This window comes from Blastocystis sp. subtype 4 (assembly GCF_000743755.1).
Source record: "Blastocystis sp. subtype 4 strain WR1 chromosome Unknown seqid_0096, whole genome shotgun sequence".
NCBI classification, from domain to species: Eukaryota; class Bigyra; order Opalinata; family Blastocystidae; genus Blastocystis; species Blastocystis sp. subtype 4.
The window spans coordinates 18,465-33,259 of NW_014569451.1; the positions used below are offsets into that span (position 1 = coordinate 18,465).

The window sequence follows — 14,795 nt, forward strand, 5'->3', positions numbered from 1 at the left end:
CACTGACACAGGATGTTGACAGTGACGGAATCTTGATACTGAATGACAAGAACTTCCATTCGACGATTCATGACAATAAAAACTTGTTTCTTTTCTTCCACTCTTCTGTATAATCGATTTGTTGGGTTTACAACTAGTGGGATTCTCGTTCAAAGGCCTTCGAATATGAATGGCGACGAGTCGCGCGAGCTGTAAAGCGGGAAGAGATTCCTGTTGTTTTGGCAAAGGTACGGAGTTGTTCTTGCTGATGATTCAGATTAATCTCCCTGTTAATCGTCCTATTGCCGAGATTTATCACATTCATACATACCCATCTCTCCATTTATTTATTAACGGAGATGATGAGCACTATAATGATGTTCTGAATGTCGAGTAGATCTTAATTGATTCATTAATTGTAGTGATATCATATTTTATTTGAAGAAGAAGCTGGTAGAGAAGATTGTGACAATCACCAAAGAGGAAGAAATCAAGCCTCATTTAGGACATGATCGACCTGTAGTCGTTGGCCATTTCAAGACAAACAAGAACCTGAAGTATAAGTACTTCTCAGAGGTGATTAACCAAATTGACGAGGTGGACGCAATGTGTTCATTTGGTGATGCAGAGGTGGAGGAACCAATGGATTCATTTACTGTGTATAATGCCAATGGACGTCCTTTTAGATATAAGGGAAGTAGTCATTTTCCTAATTCTCTGATGTGTAGAATGGGAAAAGGATCCTGTGAAAGCCTTTATCATGGTTCATTCACTTCCATTGATCGTTCCCTATCAGACCCGTTGGAATCGCTTCATGTTTTCTTCAAGTCATGGAATTAAGAAGCAGTTGGTGTATATGTCGGTAAATAGTGAGCCCCGTCAGAATCCTGTGCTTCGATCGATTTTGGAAGATGTTGCATTGAAGCATCAAGGATCTGTTTTTGTGGTTGATATGGATCCAGAGACCAACGGAATGATGCAGTACTTCGGATTTGACTATGATCAACTTCCCATATTGTTCTTTGTGGATATGGAGAATCCTTCTTGGAAGAAGTATGTGTATCATGGAGAGATCGAAGCGGGAGGGATTAATCATTTTTACACTGATGCAATGATGGGTAATTTGTATCCTTATTACAAATCAGAACCTATTTATGAGCATTTGGATGGATTTGTGAAGGTGATTGTTAGTAAGGATTTTGATGATGTTGCTTATGATCCTTATAAAAATGTTCTTGTTGAGTATGTGGTACCTGTAATGATTGGAGGAGTGTTTGATATATAGGGATGTCGTATGTGTGATCGTGTGGCTGATGATTACCAGCGTTTGGCTGAAACTTATATCAATACAGATGATGTGGTGATTGCTCGTGTGGATACTAGCAAGAATGATATTCATGACTTTGTGTTTGGAGAGTTTCCTACTTTCATTCTATATAAGGCTGGAGGTGATGGTGAGAAGAGTGTTGTATTCTCTGGAGAACAGATGGATTATCCGGTAAGGATGGAGAGAGTGAGTGATCAATAGCGATTGAAGAAGTTCGTTGATGATTTCAAGACAATTGCTCCTAAGCGTCCTAAGAGTATTGATATGGGTGCAAAGGAGGAGGAAGAGGTGAAGGTGGAAGAGGAGAAAGTGGAAGAAGTGAAGGAAGAGAAGGAAGAGGTGAAGTTGGAGAAGAAGATGGAAGAAGTGAAGGAAGAGAAGGAAGAGGTGAAGTTGGAGGAGAAGAAGATGGAAACAGTAGAAGTCTCTAATGAAGAGGTTCCTACTGATGAGAGTTCCAATGACAAAGAATCTGCCAAAGAGACACCTGTTGATATTACTGAGGTTGAAAACATTGAAGAAGAACTGTACTCTTGTTTGTTACATCATTCTTCTCACACATATTTTATCTTCATTATGGATACTTCAGATGATAAGAATAACAGTCAACATACTTCAGGTACAGAATACTGCTGGGTTATGTCATTCCTAGATTTGGACTCTGAATCATCATACAGTGATGAAGACAAGAGCGAAGAAATTCAAAAACAAGTAGAAGAATTAAAACAGCAACTGCAAGCCAATCCGAAAGACAAGGAAGGATATGATAAAATCATCGAACTCTATCGTTCTCTTGGAGAAATTGATGATCTTCGCGCCATTCGATTACAATACAAACAGAACTATCCTCTTTCACCAGGTTTTATCTATCTTCTCTTATTTATTCTAGAAATTTGGATTCAATGGATTTCGGATGAAATTCAACTCGTTTCAAGTGATGAGGACAAAGACAGTATCTGCCATTTGTTTCAAGCTTCCTTAAAGGACTACTACTCCATAGATTTATGGATTCATTATCTAAATTATGTAAACACATATTTACCTTCAGAAATGTCAACAACAGTGGAAGAAGCTCTTAAAAGCTGTACTGCAGACTGTATTGAAGGTCTCAGATTATGGGTTATTGTGTTGGAATGGTCAAAGACGACACAGGAACAACAAATCACAGAATCGTATTTCCTTCGCATGCTTTCGAATCCATATGAGTCTATTCAAGCTGCCTATGATCAATACAAAGAGTGGCATGAATCTATCGGTGTGGAGGTAGGGGTAAGTCACTTCCTTGATTATAGATGAACCCAACGGTAGCCTCCATCGTTGAATCCTCTCAACGTGAATATGAAAAGCGATCGGTACTGGAAATGGAGTTGGCTGCATCGTTGGAGGTGGATCACATCACCACAGCCTTTCGTCACTTTACTGAGTATGTCACATTCGAGACATCCCAACAGAAGAAATCCACATCCTCTGTCAATCGAGTAGTTTGTCTCTTTGAAAGATTTGCTCTTCGATTCAAAGATCTTGCTGATTTCTGGCATGCCTATTATAGATATGTTTCTGAATCGATCACCCTTCCTAAGAGTCTGTTAACTGTGTCATCTCGCTCTCTTCGTCATGTGAGCAATTGTGGTCCATTGTATGAAGACAGACTACTTGCTTTGGAAAGTGCAGGACGTGGAGTCAGTTCATTTGGTGAGATCATCTCTACAGCCCTATCACAATGTTTAGGGAGTTATTACGAGTATCTTCATTTTCTTTTGATGGCTTTGGCTGCATACCGTCATGCCTTTGAAAAGAGGGAATCGGATGCTGAAGCGGCTCTAATGTCGTTCTGTGGGAACTGTGTGGATTGGATGGTAGGAGTAATGATGGTTGTTTATGCAGAGAGAACTGAATAAGGATTGGTATGAAGGTATATATGAGCTACAGAAAGCTGTTATGATTGTTTATGTGCGATTACTCCACCAAGAGGAGTTGGCTACTCGAATATGGGAAGGGATTATGAAGTATCATATGACTGAAGCTGGGTACTGGCTAGTATTCGTTATTTTAGACTATCATCGTTAGGATTATATTCAATTTGATCGTCTCTATTGTCAAGGCATCCATACACATGATCTGTTCCGTCGAGCTTGTGCCTCATCGCTCGATCAGACAGAGTATCTGATATCTCTGTGGGAGGATTTTGAACGAACACAAGGGACCTTGGAGTCATGGAATGAGTTCCTGCGTCGATCTTCTCGCTACCGTGAAGCAGCAGCACAGAGAGAAGCAGCCCAACAGAAGCGGGATATTCCGACAGAAGAATCTCAGGCAGAACCTTCCAAACGTGTCTGTGTCACAACATCTCAAACCAAGAAGAATCTGAAGGAGAAGAAGAGAGACGCGGCTGTTCAGCGACGTACTGTCTTTGTGAACAATATCCCTTTCACTGCTACTGAGGCTGATCTACAAACACTCTTCGCTTCTTATGGATCTATTGCGAGTATTAATGTGGTGAGAAATAATCACGGGAAATCGCGAGGATTTGCTTATGTTGAATTTGAGGAAGAGCAATCAGCGAGCAATGCAATTGAACAGAATGGAAAGGAACTACAACATCGCAAATTGGAGGTGAAACTTTCTGTCCCTCAGGATGAACGAAAGATGGAGAAGAAAGAGACTCATTCTACAGTATCTGCCACTATTTATGTTAGTGGACTTCCTACAGGAGTAAGTGAATATGAATTCAGTGTGTTCTTCTCCAAAGTGGGTATGTGGGGAGAGTTCAATAGTAGTGTGGAAAAGTCATCAGTTCACGAGTGATCCGAGACAAAGTCACCAAGGTGGGAAAAGGAACGGGACTTTTACAGTTCGCTGAGGATGCATCGGTAGAGAATGCCTTGAAAATGGATGGCGAGACTTGGCAGAATCACACTATTCGTGTGCAACGATCGAAATTTGCTGTGAAATCATGGAGTGTTTGTTTATAGAGAGGTTGAACAAACACTCCAAAATCAGGTTTAATCAACATGACATGAACTTAACGGAGACGACGTGCTTCACGCTCCCACTCCAACAGGGTCAGGATGTCTCCTTCACGGATAGGTCCCTAGCCATTACAACCTACTTAAATGATTCTACCTTCACATTTCTGACAATGCTACGCTTGCTAGCATCCATAAAAGTGACACGAACCTAAGCTTCAAGAAGAGACAGAATATGGACCTGAGTAACGTTTCCAGTGTTGCCAGTTCTTCCCAGAACCTTATCAACGACGGCGTTCTTGACTTCGTTCTCCTATAACAAGATGAGCAACCATCCAGTCAAAGAGAAAAATAAATGGTTTATCATCATTTGGTACACATTGGAACAAAACCATACCATATTTTTCAAAGAATAAACCTGAATACTGGTGAAAGAGAAAAAGGAAAGAATTGGGTCTAAGGGTCATTAATGCCAATATGGCCCATCTATGTATTCACATCAAAAACGCATGATCATATTCGTGTTTAGGGAGATGGTACACTATTCATTCTTGAAATGAAATCTGAAGAAGATTACTCGTCTCATAAGGATTCTGGAAGAGTCAAGAAGAAGGAGTCCTTTAGAGATATGAATGATCAAAACAGGAATATTGCGGGCATGACATCATCGATTCTTAATGTGGCAAATCAGATTATTGGTGCAGGCATATTAACAATTCCTTATATGGTTCATGAAACTGGAGTGTATGGATCTCTGATTATGCTAATATTCTCATTTGCTTTGTCGCTGCTAAGTGCTCATTTCTTGGCGATTGCAGCTGACTATACTCATCAAGATACATACGGAGGGATTGCAACTGATTTATTCAATTCATCTCTGGCTTGGTTTTCTGATCTCGCCTTGACAGTATTCAACTTTGGGACTTCTGTATCATATTCGATCATTCTATATGATCAACTGGATGATCTACTTCATTTATGGTTTGGGATTGACGTGAATTTTTTGGCTGCCAATCACATTGTACTGTTCTAGTGTCAATAGTTATTTCTAGTGGATTACACTCCTCGAGACATTTCTGCTCTTCATTCCGTTTCTAGGAACGGAATCGTTGAATGCACTGCGATTTACTTCGGTTATCACAATGGTCTGTGCAACGATATTTGTTGCAGTTGCTCTTTATCTCGGGATTTCACAACTGGTGACAGATGTAAACCTTATTTAGAGTATTGACTGTAGCCTCTCCAGTATGCACGCTTTCCCAAGAATTTTGCATCTGTTTTATCCTCAGTTGCTATCTTTTCAAGTGCTCTATGTTATCATACGGGTATTCCTGTCATGGTGAAAGAGATACGATATTCTGACTTATCATCCTATCGCAATCGTGTTCATATGTTGGATGTTGTTAATGGAGTATCCTCCTTCTTCTCTGCTCTTCTCTATTATCTAGTAGGTGTATTTGGGTATTTTGCATTTGGGAGTTCGATTCAGGAGAATATCCTGGGTAATTTTGTATCACTTCAGTTTGGGTTTGTTCATCTGGTTAAAGCAGCTTATGCTGTGGTGATGATTTGTTCGAATCCCGTGATTGTCTATCCGTCAATCCTGACTATAGACAAATGGTTTTTCTCTTCTTCTTCAACACTTCTGAGAAGACTTGTGGAAGGTATGATCTGGTCACTGTTAGCCTGGATCGTGGCTCTAATGCTCCCTCATCTAACCATCGTCTTTGGGCTCACTGGTTCAACGGGAGGGTTTATTATGATCTTTACTCTACCTGCTCTGTTCTATATTCGGATTTGCCATCGTTCCCGACGAATGAAGAAGAGAGGTGAAGATAGGTCCTGGTTATATATCTCTGCTCACATCGTCTTATGGTTGTCGATTGTGTTAGGCATGATTGCAACAATTGTTCAAATTCAATCTTTCTAATGTATTTGTTAAGAAACGCAAAAGGATAAGTCCAGAGAAAACGAAGGGAACTTGCGAACCACGGAGTCAGCTTCGACGGAAACGATTTCCTCCATGGCAGCAGGAAGGGGATTCTAGACATTAGCTAATGACGACGCAATGACATGCATATTTAGTTTTGGGTTGATTTGTCTGGACAAGTCCAATAAGGTTCAGGCAAATTCCCGCAATATACACAGCAATCTGAAGGAACTACAGATAACCTTATCCCTAGATAGTTACAGTTGCAGTCTGCATTTCATTAAAGAAGAGAATTCCAGAAATACTACCAATTATGATAAAACTTCCTTGATATCTACGAATAAAGAGATCGTTGGAACCTCACAATGGAATAATGTACATGGCTTCATACCGTTTGAGACCAGCGTTGAGAGCAATAATTCCTCCTCCAGCTGTAACTCCTACCATAATAAGGCAATAATAGACCCAAGGAATGGTGAAGACAGGTATTCCCTTCAGAAAACTAGATCGAAATGCAACACATTGGATTACTCCGAAATGATGATCCCTAGACATTTGATGTAGGTCTGATTCCCACTGAGAACTCCCGACAAGAGTCCAAAAGCCAAACTCAATTGTTAAAACTGATGAATCCATACCCTCGATAGGATTGTAGACGATCTCGCGACTGCAACAGAATAACCGACAATAGGAAGAGTGTGAGTACAGCATAAACAGTATTAAATAGAATGGAGGAGGGTTGTCGAGATAACTGTGTCAAATCTTCGACAGTGAAAGAGGTTGGAGTATGTGTTGCCGAAAGGGATATCAAAAGGCATCCACTGCATAATGAAGGAAGAACTCATTGGATAGCTCAAGGATATAGTGTGATGAGGAAGGTGGATCGATACTTTCCATCATCTACAGTTTCAGGAAGAAGATGGGAAGAAAAGAACAGTGACCATACAATACTGAGACCAGCAAAAGGAGTCAACATGGATTGAGCGGCGAAGGAATACGAAAAGACAGAAAGCACCGGATTGAGAACGATGATGAGGAATTGGGAAATGAAGGACAGAATACGAACTGGGCAACTAGGGATAAGGAACGAAAAGACCTTCTACTGTAGCAGAAAGGATGAAACGAATGGAAATCGACTCCAGTGCATTTGCAAATACTCTGGATATGCCTTTGATGTCTCGATTAGATATACACACCGGATCATCACCTTGCCCAGACTTCCCACTGCTGTCGATAAGAGTGCAAGGAAAACTCCAATTAGCCAGTTTGGAACGATCTTCATTTTGACAGAACAGGTTGAGACTTCGGGGGATAGAAAGGATATTGTTTCCAAATGTAGGTGTGGTAAGGAACGTTAGTTGTAGGAAACATATTCAAAATCCGAAGAATGAATGACATGCCACAACATGAAGAAAGAATATGCAAATGGAACACAAGAAAGAGTTTCAAAAATGTCTAAAAATGGGATGAAACTGAATGGCAATCCGTTATAAGATTACAGAGGTACAAGAGGAGCCTTCACGTCATATTGTATAATGCGATCAGCAGGAAGACAGTAACAAAGCCGTTGGGTGTTGGGATTCGAATACTGACAGAACGGGAAACTGTCAACAGAGACGAGACACATTCCTCCATATCCACCTCCATCGTTTACATAGGACGGAATATCATTACTAACTTCATTCCAACATCCCTTCTCACATGGGAAATAGGATTTCATCACATTACAATTGTTCACAAACTCTAACTGAACTCGATCACAACTGAGATTCTGACGAGAACAAGCAGAAGTACACGTTTCTCCCTTGTTCGTAGTAACAATGATTCCATCCGGATTCAATTTCAATGAAAACTAGATCACAAAGAAGACACAATAGATACTCTTTCAGGAGTGAGATACCAGCCATCTCGACGATCAATGAAAAAGATCTCTGAGTCAGGTCGACTAATCCACAATAATCCACAATGCATTCCACGAAGGGAAGAGAAGAGAGAAAGTCGTCGAGCGACTTTTGGAAACCACTAACAATGAGAAACGAGGATCAAGACTACTTCTCTGAGTGTGAAGATAAGAATGACACGATGATGGTAGCGCAGGGCAGTAGAGACGTCCTTTCCATTCTTCCCATCAATAATCACCACTTCCTTGTCTGTTAGATCATTTGCAACGAAATGCACCTGAGGAGTGGGCAAAGGAACGTGAGAGCCAAGTGCTTTCCGATAAGGCTGTTTCATTTGAGGAAGAATTGTTGAGTGATCTTTCGGGTCAACAAAGAATTGTAGGAGAGAGCGATCATAATTATCCTGGATCAAATAGCTCAGATCACCCAGATCTACAAGTTCTGAGACTATCGGATAACTTGATAATCTCATTGAAAGAGCCTTACTCGCAGTGGAGCTCTCAGGAGATACTAAATGACGAATACGAGGTGTAACAGGATATACGCACTCCACTTGAAGTGAAGCAGCTCGAATACGTAGCCAATGATCCCAACCATTGGTGGTATGGGTCAATGGTTGCTTGTACCACAAAACATCGTATCCATGTCGATGGAACATGAGACCGAGATTTGGGAAGGAGGCGGTACGCTTGAGAAGAATAGGATCTGCATTTTCACCATAACCATGATCATTGAATGCACTTACACATACCAGACTCGGATCTGCTTCAAGGAGTTGTGACGTCTGCTTGTAGAAATTGAGAAGATCTGGAGACAACCCTAAGTCGTCTTCCAGGATAATCACATGACTGTGATTGCGCCGTTCAAATAACTCTTGCAGAACGAACTGGTAATGCAACTGAATCCGAAGGAATGGATGAGGGATTGCCTTTTGCGTTTCTGGGTCATGATAGTGAAGGAAAGAGATGGAATGGTTTGTGAACTCCAGCGAACTGAGGGATTCTGGGCACCCGAACGATACGTAGAGAGAAAATTCGTCAATCTGAGAAAGAGAAACGAGAGAATTCAGAAGGTGGAGTACCATTGATGGCCGTTTACAGGCAAGAACTACAATTGCTGGATTATTCATTCGAAATGAAGGAATTTGGTTCGGAGTGATAAACATAGGATGTTCCCGAAATAGACGAGTATCTCTATTGATCTCCTCAGGTGTTAACGGATCCTCCATAAGTTTCAGCTGGACTGTTGTTTCATACTGAATATCGAAAACAGTTGGAACTGAAGTATCCACATTAACGGTGAGGTTTATTGGAGCCGCAACCTCATTTACATGAACATATTCAATAATCCATTTCAGGTAACTACGGCTCAAGGAGATCCTGTTGACCAACACCATCTGCCCCATAATCATGAGTATCAAAGACAGCACGAATATAGAGAAGAACCAGTGAATATTAAACATAGAGTAGCGAAAAGAAAAATAACACTCTTTGCTTCAGTTGAGAATAAGGTTAGTCATCTTCTAAGCACAAATCCAAATGGTGAAGACAAAGAATACGTTGGGTGCGAAGGCAACGAAGATGTTGGACTACATCAACCACATCATCCGTGTGGAACTTATCGATGGGTAATAGGATTGAGAAATGGATTTGAGTTCTAGAAGAAGCTTTATTGGGCAGTTCATTGCGTATGATGTTCATATGAACTTGGTGTTATCGAAAGCAAAAGAGGTAGTAACAAAGGGAATTAAACGGAATTTACCACCCCTTCCAAGTGATTATTTTGCGATATTGGTGACACTTCTAGATCTTCCTGGAGAAGACATTACAATTGAAAAACAACGTGGGCTAGTGATAATCCGAGGCGTGAATATAATATCAGTACATATTTGTGGACCTCCTCCTTGCAAACCTGTATGGAGTGTGGAGAAGGGATAATTGGATAGGATAACGAAATTCCGAAACAGTTCCCTCTGGCAAATTGGGCAAAATGGCAAACGGATAGTCGTAGGGTGATGGTATTTGAGTGTGAGAATAGAATTGGGATTGGTGTCGGGACCTCCACCAATGATGGGTATGGTTCCAAGGCCCGGAATGATGCCTTTTGCTCCAGGAATGGTTCCAAGGCCTGGAATGATGCCTTTTGCTCCAGGAATGGTACCTCCTGGTGTAGTCCCAGGTGTGGTTCCAGGTGCAGTTCCAGGTGCAGTTCCAGGTGCTGCTCCAGGTGCTGCTCCAAATGGAGTTCCAGGTCCAGCTCTTGGTATGATGCCTCCTAGACCTGGCATGATGCCCCCCAGACCTGGCATGATGCTTCCTGCTGGCATGATGCCTCCGCGCCCTGGCATGATGCCTCCAACAGGTGTAGCTCCACCTAGACCGTAACTATAGTATCAAGGATTCTCTTGTCTGATAGGTTTTTTCATATGTTTTGTTTGTTTGACGTCAATAAGACGCTGGAAAGGAATACAAAGATCGGAGAGGAAGACGAGAATCGCGGTTATTGTTTGGAATCTAGGGGTTAGGGAAATCTCCAGAGGCTCAAATCTCCTTTACAAGTGGCTTGAAACTTGTCCTTTTAATTTATCTATGGAGTAGGACTATTTGTTACTAGTCTCATCAGCAGAGAAGTTGTAATTCACTACTTTCGTACTCCTGGTTTGACAGAGGCTGCAACCGACAGTTTGCTTAGAAAATCCAGAAAGAATATCTCTGAGAAAATCGAGAAGATTGAAACCGAGTTCTGTTACAATCTTCAAGTGGTTTCCGAGCTGACGAAGGATCAGGTGACTGTAGGAGATGAGAGATGAGTTGATTTGTAGGTTTTAACATGGCTTCTCAGCGAGAGCTACAATCCTGACGGCTTTGGACGAGAAGCCTTTTTGAAAGCCACGAATGATAAGGAGTATTTGACAGAGGTGGGACCTCGTCTCAACTTCTCGACTGCGTGGTCTACTAATGCGATTTGCATCTTCCATGCTTGTGGTTTGACAAATATTCCTCGTGCTGAATGTTCTCGTCGCTACCTTCTTCACTGCAGTGAACCTTTGACAGACGAGGAGAAGCTTGCATTTACACGTAGAGGGATAGAGTGAATATGAGATGTAGAATCGGTTCATGATCGTATGACAGAGGAACCTTATTTGACTCGTTTGACCTCTTTCAAGACTGGAGTGGAACCTGCTCCGATTAAGACATATCCTGTGCTTGTGGGTGGAAAGGAGGAGTTGAAAGAAGTGAGTGTGTGAGAGAGAAATGAGAGATAGCTTGATGCTGAGTTTGGTCTGTCGTTTGATGAACAGGATCTGGAATACTACACTCACTTATTCTGTGAGGTTCTGAAACGTGATCCTACAGATGTGGAACTCTTCGATATTGCTCAATCCAATAGTGAACATTCTCGTCACTGGTTCTTTGGAGGTAATATGGTGATTGATGGCGAGAAGAAGGAGCGTTCTCTCTTCCGCATCGTTAAGGATACATTGACACCTGAGCGTCGTGCTAACAGTGTTATTGCCTTCGATGATAATTCCTCAGCTATTCGTGGTTTCCCTATCACTACGATTCAACCAGAAACACCAGGATGTCCCTCTCGTTTCATTCAGGAGCAGTTCATGTCCCATATTCTGCTGTCAGCTGAGACACATAACTTCCCTTCAGGTGTGGCTCCCTTCCCTGGTGCTGAGTAGAGGTGTGTATAGAGTGTGAGTTGTAGGACTGGAACTGGAGGTCGTATTCGTGATGTGCAGGCCACAGGAACAGGTGCTAATGTGACTGCAGGAACAGCAGGTTATGCTGTGGGTCAGCTGAATATTCCAGGTTATGATCTTCCTTGGGAGGAGAAGTGGAATTATCCGAACAACTTGGCGAAGCCTTTGACGATTGAAATTGATGCGAGTAACGGAGCATCGGACTATGGCAACAAGTATGGTGAGCCTGTGATCACTGGTTATACACGTTCGTTTGGTATGCGTCTCCCTAACGGAGAGCGTCGAGAGTACGTGAAACCCATCATGTTCTCAGGAGGTGTGGGTCAGTTGGATGATCGTCATCTTCACAAGGGCAAGCCTGAGAAGGGGATGCTGGTAGTGAAGATAGGTGGTCCTGCGTATCGTATTGGACTGGGAGGTGGTGCAGCTTCGTCGCGTGTCCAAGATGCAGCTCAGGCAGCTCTTGATTTTGATGCTGTCCAGCGTGGTGATGCTGAGATGGAGAACAAGATGAATCGTGTGATTCGTGCTGCTATCGAGTGTCGTGATGCCAATCCAATTGTGTCGATCCACGATCAAGGAGCAGGAGGTAATGGAAATGTGCTGAAGGAGATTAGTGCTCCAAATGGTAGGTATGTGATGAGGGGATGAGAGATAGGTGCGGAGCTGGATATTCGTAATGTGGTGGTGGGCGATCCAACTATGTCAGTGCGAGAGTTGTGGGGAGCCGAGTACCAAGAGAATGATGCTATTTTGATCCGTCCTGAGGATCGTGAGTTTATCGAGAACGTTGGAAAGCGTGAGAATGTACCTGTGATGGTGCTAGGTGAGATTACTGATTCTGGTCATATGGTGGTGAAGGACTCAAATACTGGCGAGACAGCTGTGGATCTGGATCTGGAGTTAGTGTTGGGTGACATGCCCAAGAAGACCTTTGTGGACCATCATGTGCCTGCGGTTCTGAAGCCATTAGAGTTGCCAGCAGATCTGACAGTGATGGATGCCTTAGATCGTGTGTTGCGTTTGATTAGCGTGGGAAGCAAGCGTTTCCTGACGAACAAGGTGGATCGTTCAGTGACAGGTCTGATTGCCCGTCAGCAGTGTTGTGGTCCTCTCCATCTGCCTCTCTCAGATGTGGCTGTGTTCTGTCAATCCTATTTCTCCACAACTGGTTGTGCTACGGCTATTGGTGAACAACCTGTGAAAGGTCTGATTAATCCTCCTGCAATGGGTCGTTTGACAGTAGGAGAGGCATGTACGAATCTGGTATGGGCAGCTATCACAGATATTGAGGAGGTAAAGTGTAGCGGTAACTGGATGTGGGCAAGCAAACTGGAAGGTGAAGGCGCTGCGATGTATGATTGTTGTGAGGCAATGGGAAAGGCGATGATCGAATTGGGTATAGCTGTAGATGGTGGTAAGGATTCGGTGTCTATGGCTGCCAAGGTGGATGATGAGTTGGTGAAGGCTCCTGGTACTTTGGTGGTGTCTGTGTATGCAGCATGTCCTGATGTCTCATTGACGGTGACTCCTGATCTGAAGCATCCTGGTCGTTCAACACTTCTGTTTGTGGATCTGGGTGATGGTCACAAGCATTTGGGTGGATCGGCACTGGCTCAGACATTCAAGCAGGTGGGAGATTCTTGTCCAGACCTGGATACAGCGGTGTTGAAGCGAGCTTTCCGTGTGACCCAGAAGTTGTTGCGTGAGCGTCTGTTGGTGTCAGGTCATGATCGTTCTGATGGTGGTCTTATCACTACAGTGTTGGAAATGTGCTTCGGAGGGAACTGCGGAGCAGAGGTGCATTTACCCGAAGAGGCCTCGGTGCTGGAGACGCTGTTCAACGAGGAATTGGGTCTGGTGATGGAGGTGGATGATACCAATGTGGAGACAGTGAGAAGTGCCTATGCTGCTGCAGAGGTGCCTTGTGAGGTGATTGGTCATACGATTCCGAAGGACGAAGTGACAGTGTATTTCGGTGAGAAGGAGGTATTGAGACAGAAGATGACAGTGTTACGAGACTTATGGGAGGCAACCTCCTTCGAGTTGGAGAAGCTCCAATGCAATCCTGAATGTGTGGAGCAGGAGCAGAGTATCATGAAGACTCGTCACACTCCCAAGTGGACTTTGACCTATGAACCTCGTCCTACACCTACAGAATGGGAGGCAGATCGTGCGAAGTTCAAGGTAGCAATTATTCGTGAAGAAGGAAGCAATGGAGATCGAGAGATGGCAGGTGCGATGTATGCTGCTGGTTTTGAACCTTGGGATGTGCATATGCGTGATCTGGAAGCAGGAATCGTTTCCTTGAGCCAATTCCGGGGTATAGTATTTGTAGGTGGCTTCACCTATGCCGATGTGTTGGAGAGTGCTCGGGGTTGGGCAGCTTCAATCCTGTTCAACCCGAAGGTGAAGGCTGAGTTCGATGCTTTCTATGCTCGTCCTGATACTTTCTCGTTGGGTGTGTGTAACGGTTGTCAGTTGATGGCTCAGCTGGGTGTGGTGCCCTTCAAGGATTTGCCTCAGACCAAGCAGCCTCGTTTCATGCAGAACAAGTCGGGTCGTTTCGAGTCTCGCTTTGTGAATGTGCGTGTGGAGCATAGCAATGCAATTATGCTTCAGGGCATGGAGGGATCAACATTAGGTGTATGGGTGGCTCACGGAGAAGGTCGTTGCTTCTGGCCTGATGAGGAGGTCCACAATGAGGCTTTGAAGCAGAACTGTGTGGCCATGAAGTATGTGGATGATGATGGCGAGCCTACGATGACCTATCCATTCAACCCGAATGGTTCTAGAGATTCAATTGTGGGACTGACGTCGCCTGATGGTCGTCATCTGTGCATCATGCCTCATCCAGAACGTCTGTTCATGAAGTTCCAGTGGCCTTATTGGCCTGAGGAATGGACCAATTCTGTGTCACCTTGGATGAAGTTGTTCCAGAATGCTAGAGAGTGGTGTATCAATCACTGAAGTTGATTATGGT

At 43.2% G+C, this 14,795-nt stretch overlaps 5 protein-coding genes across 5 annotated transcripts; 4 read left to right on the plus strand and 1 right to left on the minus strand.

Annotated features, from left to right (window-relative positions):
- Positions 1-2,667: 2,667 nt before the first annotated feature.
- JH06_2109 (hypothetical protein) lies at positions 2,668-4,278 on the plus strand (the record flags this gene model as incomplete). The annotated part of the gene is made up of 4 exons (XM_014672371.1): positions 2,668-3,162; positions 3,191-3,343; positions 3,374-4,054; positions 4,084-4,278. 4 exons carry the CDS (start codon positions 2,668-2,670, stop codon positions 4,276-4,278), a joined length of 1,524 nt encoding a protein of 507 aa, XP_014527857.1.
- Positions 4,279-4,930: 652 nt separating this feature from the next.
- JH06_2110 (hypothetical protein) lies at positions 4,931-6,202 on the plus strand (the record flags this gene model as incomplete). Its single annotated transcript, XM_014672372.1, has 3 exons — positions 4,931-5,293; positions 5,325-5,480; positions 5,510-6,202. The coding sequence occupies 3 exons, from the start codon at positions 4,931-4,933 to the stop codon at positions 6,200-6,202; spliced, it is 1,212 nt and encodes a 403-aa protein (XP_014527858.1).
- A 1,495-nt stretch (positions 6,203-7,697) lies between these two features.
- On the minus strand, positions 7,698-9,508 carry JH06_2111 (alpha- -mannosyl-glycoprotein 2-beta-n-acetylglucosaminyltransferase; the record flags this gene model as incomplete). The annotated part of the gene is made up of 4 exons (XM_014672373.1): positions 7,698-8,054; positions 8,084-8,224; positions 8,255-8,550; positions 8,590-9,508. 4 exons carry the CDS (start codon positions 9,506-9,508, stop codon positions 7,698-7,700), a joined length of 1,713 nt encoding a protein of 570 aa, XP_014527859.1.
- Positions 9,509-9,641: 133 nt separating this feature from the next.
- JH06_2112 (hypothetical protein) lies at positions 9,642-10,487 on the plus strand (the record flags this gene model as incomplete). Its single annotated transcript, XM_014672374.1, has 5 exons — positions 9,642-9,730; positions 9,764-9,876; positions 9,910-10,016; positions 10,049-10,109; positions 10,141-10,487. 5 exons carry the CDS (start codon positions 9,642-9,644, stop codon positions 10,485-10,487), a joined length of 717 nt encoding a protein of 238 aa, XP_014527860.1.
- Positions 10,488-10,528: 41 nt separating this feature from the next.
- Positions 10,529-14,782, plus strand: JH06_5010 (putative phosphoribosylformylglycinamidine; the record flags this gene model as incomplete). The annotated part of the gene is made up of 7 exons (XM_014672375.1): positions 10,529-10,622; positions 10,701-10,894; positions 10,925-11,180; positions 11,211-11,338; positions 11,369-11,787; positions 11,818-12,440; positions 12,471-14,782. The coding sequence occupies 7 exons, from the start codon at positions 10,529-10,531 to the stop codon at positions 14,780-14,782; spliced, it is 4,026 nt and encodes a 1,341-aa protein (XP_014527861.1).
- Between the last annotated feature and the right edge of the window lie 13 nt (positions 14,783-14,795).